The 9,959-nt window shown below is 53.6% G+C and overlaps 4 protein-coding genes across 4 annotated transcripts; 1 reads left to right on the plus strand and 3 right to left on the minus strand.

Annotated features, from left to right (window-relative positions):
- Positions 1–3,202: 3,202 nt before the first annotated feature.
- On the minus strand, positions 3,203–4,087 carry CCOS01_07766 (exosome complex subunit Rrp46; the record flags this gene model as incomplete). Its single annotated transcript, XM_060455929.1, has 3 exons — positions 3,203–3,586; positions 3,676–3,833; positions 3,898–4,087. 3 exons carry the CDS (start codon positions 4,085–4,087, stop codon positions 3,203–3,205), a joined length of 732 nt encoding a protein of 243 aa, XP_060313821.1.
- A 449-nt stretch (positions 4,088–4,536) lies between these two features.
- Positions 4,537–5,814, plus strand: CCOS01_07767 (serine/threonine-protein phosphatase 2A activator 2; the record flags this gene model as incomplete). Its single annotated transcript, XM_060455930.1, has 1 exon — positions 4,537–5,814. One exon carries the CDS (start codon positions 4,537–4,539, stop codon positions 5,812–5,814), a length of 1,278 nt encoding a protein of 425 aa, XP_060313822.1.
- Positions 5,815–6,070: 256 nt separating this feature from the next.
- CCOS01_07768 (uncharacterized protein) lies at positions 6,071–7,881 on the minus strand (the record flags this gene model as incomplete). The annotated part of the gene is made up of 3 exons (XM_060455931.1): positions 6,071–6,301; positions 6,379–7,731; positions 7,801–7,881. The coding sequence occupies 3 exons, from the start codon at positions 7,879–7,881 to the stop codon at positions 6,071–6,073; spliced, it is 1,665 nt and encodes a 554-aa protein (XP_060313823.1).
- An 855-nt stretch (positions 7,882–8,736) lies between these two features.
- On the minus strand, positions 8,737–9,729 carry CCOS01_07769 (uncharacterized protein; the record flags this gene model as incomplete). Its single annotated transcript, XM_060455932.1, has 1 exon — positions 8,737–9,729. The coding sequence occupies one exon, from the start codon at positions 9,727–9,729 to the stop codon at positions 8,737–8,739; it is 993 nt and encodes a 330-aa protein (XP_060313824.1).
- Positions 9,730–9,959: the final 230 nt, after the last annotated feature.

Here is a 9,959-nt window from a genome sequence, read left to right on the forward strand (position 1 = left end):
CATCGAGTCGCCTCAGATCTGTGCACGACTGTATTTGTCGGAGGCCCTTGACTGGAACTTTCTACTTTCTGTTGAAATATTGAGAAGAATTAACACCATAGGCCAGACTGGGTTCAACGTGGAACTATCTCCAACAAGCGGTAACAATAGTTAGCGCTCGCTGGATCCAATGACAAGAGCAATTCATGCGATCACGATACTGAGGCAGCATGGGAAGCATGCCCGTACGGTAGTGCGACAGCCACAATAGATGGTCCGGTGGCTATTGCGATAACACCAAAACCGTGGCTATCGACTGGACAGAGGTTAGGTATCCGCACAACGCGTAGAAACCAAAGAGCCATGCGGCTTCAATCTGGTCTCTGCTTTGCCCTGATCGACCGGTGCTTGCGCAGTCTCACTCTCATGTTTGGGACGCCGCTAGGCCAGGATTGTCGGAGGCGAAACAACCAATCTGTCCGGTTTCCCGTCGTCTCAAATGACAAGTCTTTCCCCATATCCCATACTACCTTATACAAATCCTGGCGGCAACATCTCTTCTGACTCTCTCCTGAATCACTCGTTTGTAGTCGAGTAAGGTACGGCATGCGAGTTTTCTTTCATGTGCGTGTGCATATGTGTGTGTGTGTGTGCGCGCGTGTGTGTATTCGCCGCCGGGTCTGGCCTCAACTTTCCGCTGGAAGACGCAGGCCGCAACTTGGCCTGTGTCCTGTTCCTGAGCGAGGGGCAATATCTAGGTAGATCCTCTTCCAGTGATGGACTGCATTATGCCAGTGTGTTTCGAGGACGTGAGCCTTGACTCTCTGCTGCTGCTCGGCTTGGGCGGTCCTAGGCTTCCCGAGACGGCAACAATGATCCACCGATGACAGCAAGATAGAGGAAGAGAGGAAGCAAGGGTCAGTGGTAGATAGGTGTGTGTGATATCTGCAGATCGAGGCTGTCGTCTGAGGTAGCCCGATTGCTGCTGGACGGCTCGATTACCTTTGGGGAGCGCCGAGATATCCAATAGCTGAACGGACGGCTTGCTAGGAGAGGAGATCATGGCTTGTCGAACTCCAGGGAGAAAACCTCTTTGCAGATCTGGAGCATCCCACCCGGTAGAACGTCGACCGCCGGCGAGGTGAGTGAGTGAAGTGGGGGATGCGACGACAAGAATCGGCCAGGTGTAAGAAGAACCGAAAGCCAAGACTTTCCTCGGAACGAACCTGACCTTGAGATGCCTTAGCCAAGATGATATTGGACCAGCACTGATGTGTTCAACAAATAGTAGAGGTCCTTGGTGATATCAGATAATTAGAGACATGGCAGATGAAGTTTCCCGTCCGTTGTCTGTGGGAACCTGCAGAGCGTACGAATGAGGGATGTGCTGCTTTCGACAACAATCCACCTCCCGTACTGCTGTTGTTGCACAATCCCATGTCCCTAGGTTGTCGCCGTTGTTCTCGTTGTTGTTGTTGTTATCATCAGCGTTGCATGGAGAAGGAAGGAGGAGTCGAGCTGGTTTGGACTTAATGCGGATCAAACACCGCCTGCTTTTTGGCCCGCCATGGACAGAGCTACCTTACCTAATACCTAAGCACCTAGGTTACTTCACCTCATCACGCTTCCCACCTTACCTTGTTATTATTTTTTGTATGTACATGGACCTCCTTGGCTGGCGGTTACCCGGCCCATGTTACTGGATAACACATGCGTTTGGTACACCCCAAAAATCTGTTATCACACTGTATAGGGAAACTTCCTCGCTGATAAGTCAAGGTACCTCTGCCTCTGCCTTCCTGGCACGACGTTCTAGAAGCTCTGCGGCACTGCCTTCGCCCAAACTGCTAAGCGGAACAGCGGTCACAGGCCCGGGTCCACCGAGCTGGAACACATGCATACGCAACGATAAAAGTCACTCCTTTTGCTTACTGAAGGCCAATGAAGATGAAAGACAAGAGTCCAAGATCATGGCTTTGAGCTTCTGCAATTAAGGCAAGGAGACGATAGGAAAGCTGCTCCGGAAGATGAGACGCGAATACCATACTACCGCATTCCGACCCTACTTGCATGCCAACATCAGTTATGCTTAAACTGGCCCGAAGCCACCCCGAGCAGAGTCAATATAATACCATGCCGCTTCGTATGGTGTATCCAACCGTGGCTCTTGGCGGCTACTACTCATTGGTCACCATATTTCATAGGTACCCAGACTATTGCGTGGATGGTTTTTTGGCATCGCCATCTCAGGCACGGAGTGACTTGATAACCTGGGAGATCTTCTCAGGGTAATAGAATTTCTACCAACGGTACCCGAAGGCCTGGGCATTTAAGGTACGCCAGGTAAAACAGGAGATACTCCACCCACTGGAAAATGGTGTCATTTTCCAGTGCCGACCGATGCAGAAAGGCAGGACACCCAATCCTCCCTCCCGCCGAAGACGGTCACGGAGCCGTTTCCAGTTTCCTCCGCAGGCGGGAGAAGGTCAAAGGTAACACCGCGACGGGAGACGTACTGGTCAGAAACACCCGGTAGCTCCTAACCTCGAGGCCTGTCATTGTCGCAGGTTTCTCCGTGCCCCTGCCCGCTTCAGGACCCCTGAGATCGAGCTGAAACACCGCCTCACGCCGCATTTTCAGCGACCTTCAAACAGGTCAAACAACGCCGTCGATAACAACCAATCCACTTTACTTAACTTTGATATGCGACCTGACCCGGATAAGTTACTTTCCCAACATCGGCCGCGAGATGACTTTCTGGCCCTTGTCTTCCGTGTCATGTTGCTACTGCTTCTGACGTTTGTGATAAGTGATAGCCTGTGAAGAGGCCCATTGCCGAGCCGGTCCCCGGCTCCCAGCTCCAACAGTGTTTCCGGGTGCTGTCATCGTTGCTCTCCCCCTGAGGAAACCTCATGATAATTCGTCTTGCCACCCCGTCGGCCGTCTCGTTTCGATACTCTCCCCAGTCTGTCGTTCTCACCGTTGATAACTGAGTGAACCAATCCAGACCACCCCTTTTGGTACAAGGACGCAGTCCCTGATGCCTAGAGGCGAGACGTCGATGCCGCGCGTTGCTCGTTGGTATCGTCCTTCTCACCATCGATTACATTGAGCCAGTGTCGATATCCCTCCTTCACTGGAACTCCTGAATAAGGAACCACCCGCGCCTCGGTTGTCGCTCGGCGGTTCCAAGACCCTGCATACTTCGATTGATGGGCTGATTTTACGCAGCCTTTGATTCCATGACGGTCCGGATGAACTGCTGCATGTCGGTTGCGTCTTGGCTGTCATCGTCCATGGCGACACCTAGCTCCGCTTGACGGTGTTGGCTGCACACTGATTGACCTTTGTTGATCACCTCATCCCACTCGGCCATGGAGAACGTCCCCTCACTCTCCAACAACAACAGGTCGTTCTGCGACGTGAAGATGACAACGTGAAGCGATTTTGACTGGTCAATCTCCAGAGGAGACGGGTCAGCGATGATCCTGTCACCCTTCCGGACAACGGCCAAAGTGGCACATGTGGCAATAGCCTTCAAAGGCACAGCAGCCGACAGCAAGGCCAGGATGGCGCTGTGAAAGAGAGCCGGTAGCAGAGGCAGACTCTTTAGTAGAGTAGGATAGTCAGCAACAGCACTCAATAGGCGACACTGGGCGGTGGCTTTGAGATATCTGAGATGGACTTATTACTTACAGACTGAGCTTGTATTACTTTGCTGTTTGCATAGTCATTCTGCGGCGTCTCAGTCACCTGGAGCGTAACCTGAATAAGACATCGAGGGAAGTTTTTGACGGGAATCAGCTGGCGAAGGGCCGACCGCAGAATGTTCTCGAGTTGGCGTTCTCCTGTGCCTAAATAGTCGTCACGAGTATGAGCAAAATTGACCACAAGGTGCCAGAAGAAAGACAGTCTGACCTCCGACCCCTGCAGCAGGTCGTACGACAACATCAACGACTGATTCGAAGGGGTTTTCGTCGCGTCGTTGGACCTCAATCGGCCCATTGACGGCCGCAACCACGCAATAGCCGCCTCTTGAAAACGTTGCCGAGCCATCTGCTCGCGGCAGATGTGAGATGCGGGCCTGGGGGTTCGAATTGAGAGTCATGGCGAATGGTGATGCGGCAATGTTGGCGAATGAGAACAAGGGAATGAACTGGTGAGTTAGGAATTCTCCCTTGAGGTTTGCTCGAAAAGCGAGTGCGAATTAGTACAACGACAACCTGTATATCCTGCCTCAAGCAACTTCCGGGAGGAAAAATTAGGATGAAGTTGGCGAGCCACAGGTACGTACCTGTCTCGAGGCAAAGTTCTCAGCAGCAGGCCAATTGCAATCAAGATCTGCGTCGGCAGGTACGTCCTGAGGTACTCCGTACCTACCTACCTTACCTCAGGTGGGGGGCTGCTTCATTGACCAGACAAGTATGTACGTACTCAGCACAGTGAGCTTTCTAAGCTTCACTTCGACTTCAACATCACTCAATATTCCGCCAAGCTTGGCTGCACAACCACTCCTTTATCACTGAATATCTGTTCCCGAATCTTCCCACTCCCGCCATGGCTTCAGCAGATACTGCAACGCACGCCGGCACGACAGTCGTGCCTACTTTGAGTAATAAGATTCCCAAGCTAGAACCCCGCCGACGTCGACCAACTCCCTCCAATCCAACACCACGTCCCGAGACGCCCGCTCTGCCCGCACCACTAGGCCTCGATGACCACGAATACAAGACTCCCTCGCGACGGATCCTTTCCCAGAAAGACCACGAGCTGTTCCTGTCGTCTCCGACATACACGCTGGTTCTAGCTTTCGTCTTTGGCCTCTCCGAATCCGTCGAAGATACACCTCGCTCTGCCGTTAAAGATAGCGAACTCGCCCCTACGCTACGGTCGATCCTCGGCATACTCGACGAAGTAGATGGATTTGTGAAAGAGGCTCCCCCCGACGATCAAGAGGGCTCACGCTTTGGAAACAAAGCCTTCCGGACGTTCCTAGACCTGGTGAAAGAGAAGGCAGCGGCTTGGCAGACGGGATTAGGCGTCGGCGAGGCCGCAAACACTGAGGTCTTGGTCTATCTGGAGCATTCCTTTGGAAACAGGCAACGTATAGACTATGGTTCAGGGCATGAGCTCAACTTCATCATGTGGCTCCTATGCCTTTACCAACTTCGAATCATCACCAAGGGCGACTTCCGACCATTGGTCCTCAGGGTTTTTGAGCGGTACCTGCAGGTCATGCGTAACATCCAGTTGACGTACTATCTGGAACCCGCTGGCTCACACGGTGTATGGGGCTTGGATGACTACCAGTTTCTTCCATTTCTATTTGGCGCCTCGCAGCTTCTGCACCATCCATTCATCACACCATTGGCGATCCACCAAGACCTCACACTGGAGGAGTTTAGTCAAGATTATCTCTACCTTGGCCAGGTCAACTTCGTCAACGATACGAAAACGGTCAAGGGTCTACGATGGCACAGCCCCATGCTGGACGATATCTCAGCTTCCAAGTCATGGACCAAGGTGGAGGGTGGTATGCGCCGAATGTTCGTCGCCGAGGTTTTGAGGAAACTGCCGGTCATGCAACACTTCTTGTTCGGTTCACTTATTCCAGCAGTAGATGGGATGACCACAGAGCAGGACTTTGAGCTAGGCGACGAAGAGCATGAAGAGGAAAGCGGCGAGATTAACCCGGGGAATGTGAGCAAGCATAAGCATCAACATGTCGGATGGGGTGATTGCTGCGGCATCAAGGTCCCTAGCAGTGTCGCCGCTGCTCAAGAGATGAGGAAGAGAGGGGCCCGCGATAATCTGCGGCGAATACCCTTTGACTAGATGTCTATGACGGGCTGCCATATGGCAAGTTATGAAGAAGAAAAAAGCCATGACAGATACGAATAATGAACCTTTTTGATTATACTATTATGCACTACTATGAGTTGTTCTCCATAATTGCCACTCCATCTTGTGGAGACAGATCCCCTATTACTCTTTTCTAGTTGTATTACGATGCTCCAACAGCATCCTTCGTATTTTGTATGTTCAATTCTAAACACAAGCCGCCTCAGTCGCCGTCCAGTAAGGTATATATCTACCTCACCAGGCCGAGCTCGTGAAGACGCTCGATACCTGGAAGGTGCGCCCACTGCTCACTGGAGGGCGAGCCGCAAGTGAGATCGAACCACAGATCAGGGTGGTCGTTGTCGATGGAGTCCAGCGCGTAAGCGACGGTGCTACCATACAGGTCGCACCGCGGGACGTTGAGACCCTTTTCGGGGTAGAAACGGTACGACTTGCAGCCGTCGGTGGTGTTCATGACGCTCTGTGAAGTAGGAGTCTTGTCAGCAATGCTGGGCTTGGATTCCTCAGAAAGGGGGGGAGGGAGAATTATCAACTCACAGCACAGAATTGGTAGCAGCCCTCAAGGGTCACGGGTACGTTGGGGGCGTTGTTGACGAAGCGAGCCAGGAAGTAGTTACCTACCGGCAAGCCATGGACGCCACAGTGGTTGTTGCCCGGCATTGGCTTGCCCGTCGGCGCGTCGTTTTGGCAGACTGTTTTTGTTGGGATTGTCGTCGAGGTAGGGACCGTGGTCAACGAGGCGGTGGTGATGGGCGCCATAGAGGTGTCGATGACGCAGCTTTCCGTCGGAATGACGGAGGAGAAGGCTGTCGTCGCCTGGGCGGTGGACGTGGCAATGCTGCTGGTGGTGTTGGGGAGGAAGGGAGTCACATTGGGCGTCTGTGTTGTCCAGCTGGACGATGTTGGGGCTATCGAGGCGCTGGAGGTAGTCTCGTCATCGCATGGCTCGGTCGTGGCGCTGGCCGAGGTGGTGGCCGACTGGGTGTATGTCCCATTTTGAGTCTTTGTCGAGAGAGTGTACGTCGTAGTCGAGTTAGCGACGGGCATGCTAGATGTGAATGTAGGAACAGTGCTTCCGGTGCTGGTCTCATCGTCACAAGGCGTCTCCACGGCCGCGCTGGTGGATGTCTTGGTGGACCACGGCGCCGTGGAGTTGAGCTGGCTGCTGAACGCCGTTGAAGTCGAGTTGGTATATGAGGAAGTAGAGCTCATATCATCATCGCAAGGCTCGGTTGTCTGAGAGGGGGCCGCAGACGTGGTGTTGTGCCAGACGGGTACGGAGGTGACGGTCCCATCTGAACCCCCGGTCGTCAAGGATGAGCTGGAGTATGTCGACGTGATGTTAGGGTACGGCTGATGGGTGCTGGCGGTGTCGTCAGGACAGGGGGACTCGGACGGTGCTGCGGATGAAACGGTTGTTGAGTTTACGGGCAAAGTGTAGCCGGTCGAGAGAATCATGGAAGTCGAGGAGGTGGTGTTCCATGCTGCTCTCGAACTGGTAGAGTTGGCAGGCAGCGAGGACGAAGACGAAGGCAGGTAGGCTGTGCCGGTGCCCCTCGACGATGTCAAGTTGCCGCCATACGAAGTCGTCGCCGTGATGTAAAACGTGACGTCCACCGTGGTGAAGGAGGTGGTGACACTTTCGGGGCATCCGGAAGCGTGGAACGACGAGGAGGAGGCGGAAGCGGTGGACGAGGTGTTGTACGAGAGGGTGTAGTGAGTGCTGCTGGCGGTCTCCGCGGCGGTGCCCGTGCCGACAGCAGACGAAGTCCCGTTGGAGGTGCCGTTGAAGTGGAATCGGGAGCGGCCCCGGGCGGCGATGGGACGGACCCATTCGCCCGATTCTAGGTACGGTTGGGAGTCTGGGCCTCGGACGATGTGAGCGACAACCTGGTTTCCAATTTTGTTAGCAAGTTATCCATCTCTTAAGATTTGATTCGAGTTTCTTGTAAATCTCACCTGTTCGTCTGAACCTTTCGGAGCTGCTACCGCAGTTCCGAGGAGAAGGGCGGAGATGCCCAAGAAGAGGCTCTGCTGCATGGTGTTGAGAAATGATCTGGACAGCAATAGGAAGACACTGAAAGGCTCGAGCAATGAATACTCAAAACAACAATTTCTGTAGGGTATTGTGTCAAGCTGGATGGATGCTGAGTTGCCTGATACACCAAGACCTTTGAAGTGAAAGCCATTGCCTTCTTTATACACTGTCGCTGTCATCGCTCAGATCTTCAGGGAGTTGCATGATCTCCATCACAGGAGGCTTCGAGCCCTTGGTTCCCAGAAGATGTGGAGGGCTCAAGAATAGAGGGAAGACTATGGGTGCTGTCTATTGAGAGTCGGGTCCTGAAGAAGTGGGAGGGGGGATGATAGTATCACGCAAGGGGGGCTGTTTTCAACCCTTTCAAGCGACCACGGCTAAGACATCGTCGCAATGAGCCAAAACATTAGAACACAACGGCTTGTCGGCAAGACGCCTCAGGAAGGGAGAATAAAGTTCATGAATGTGGTATATTTCATTAACAAGCAGACCTCCTACGCCATTTCTCGAAGTAGAGGGTCGAGTCCCGTCGGAAGGGGGTTAAAACCCCCATCTGTAGTAAAGTACAGAAACCAAATATGATTACAATCTTTCCGTCATGCCCTTTGGGAGTTGAAATGCAGTGTAGGGTATCAGAAGGAGTTCACTGAACGCCGCCATGCCCATAACCTTGTCGATGCTAAATGCAGTGCAAAGAAATCCAGACACTCGGCACAAATGAGTGTCGGGAATTGTACGCCATTGCAGACCTCAAAACGATTCGCTTTGTTCCAGCCTTTGAGGTATTTCTCGGTACGTGTCTGCCTCACTGTCGTCCGTACTTGCGATGTACGTTCTGTTCTGAGGTCTCCAAATTCTCAGTCTTCCCAAATCGTCTCCAAGTCGAGATCTTGTCGTCGTTCAGCGCCACACACACTCCAGCGCTTTCGCTTGTCTCTCGATCCAAACCCTCCTAAAGTTCTGCCACGTAAGGGCGCGTCTAGACCGCTCTTGCCCTTCACCTCAGTAGCATCGCCATTTTCTGCGGCGTCTGCGGCAGCCTTCAATTGGGCGATCCTCTCTGCCTCCATAGCTGCCTCCTCCGCATCAGGCGAATCTGGTATAGTTTCCAGACTAGAAATGCTTGGGCTTCTCGATCTTGTAGATGTCGGAGTCGACGGGACTGACGAGGAAGGAAACGAAGGAGAGACTCCGTAGCCATGTGAGAGAGAGTCGTATCCTCGTAGAGATGGCGAAGACGACGCCGATGTATATGTAGGCGTGGTAGGCATTGCGAACGAGGGAGTGTTGGCAGTACCAGGGTTCCGCAGTGGTGAGGAAGGGCGGCGATGTCGGGGCAGGACCATAGAGGGCGTCGTTCCAATGAGGTTTGGAGAACTGTATCGCTCTGCAGTCTGTCGATCGGGATCTAAGGCGGAGGCGCGGATAGGTGAAGTCGGGAATGCCTCGTCGACAGGCTTCCGTGGTGTTCGCACGCGGGCGGGCGATCCGGAGGGACTGGCGGGGCGGAGTTGAGGGGAGAATAGGATGTGACCGGCGCCATTGACGCCAGGCATAGACTGGGTGCGAGACATGGGAGGGGCCAAACTCGCTGCTGACCTAGATCTCGTGTGGTGACCGGACAAGGGCGAGGTAGTACGTGGTCGGTAGGGCAGAGGGGTAAAGGTCCAAGATGGCGTAGTCGGAGAAGTAGGACTGGGATCAGTCTGGCGGCGGAGAGTCGGGGGCTTTCGCAAAGGTTCAGGCTCGGCAACGGCAGGAGGGAGTAATGTCGGGTTCTGTATACGGAGCGAGGGAAGTGGTGAGGATCGGAACTCCTCCATTCTCTCAGTCTCGGGAACGGGCTCCATGTTGTATGTCGGAGAGTCCGATGTGCCAGGCTGGCGAGGGCGACATTAGCTGCGGGGAACTGAGCTTGTAGACTGCGGAGGAAATCGGTTCCTTTCTCGTCGTGAAGGTTGCACGAGTTTCTGAGGGCGGTTGTTGTCTCGAGGGGGGAACAACTAGAGCTCGGCGTGGAGACCGGTCGGACAAATCAGTTGCAAGCCGTACTTGTGTGGAACTGCATCGACAGCTAGAT

The sequence above is a fragment of the Colletotrichum costaricense genome (genome assembly GCF_030867565.1).
Source record: "Colletotrichum costaricense strain IMI 309622 chromosome Unknown Scaffold_7.1, whole genome shotgun sequence".
NCBI classification, from domain to species: Eukaryota; Fungi; Ascomycota; class Sordariomycetes; order Glomerellales; family Glomerellaceae; genus Colletotrichum; species Colletotrichum costaricense.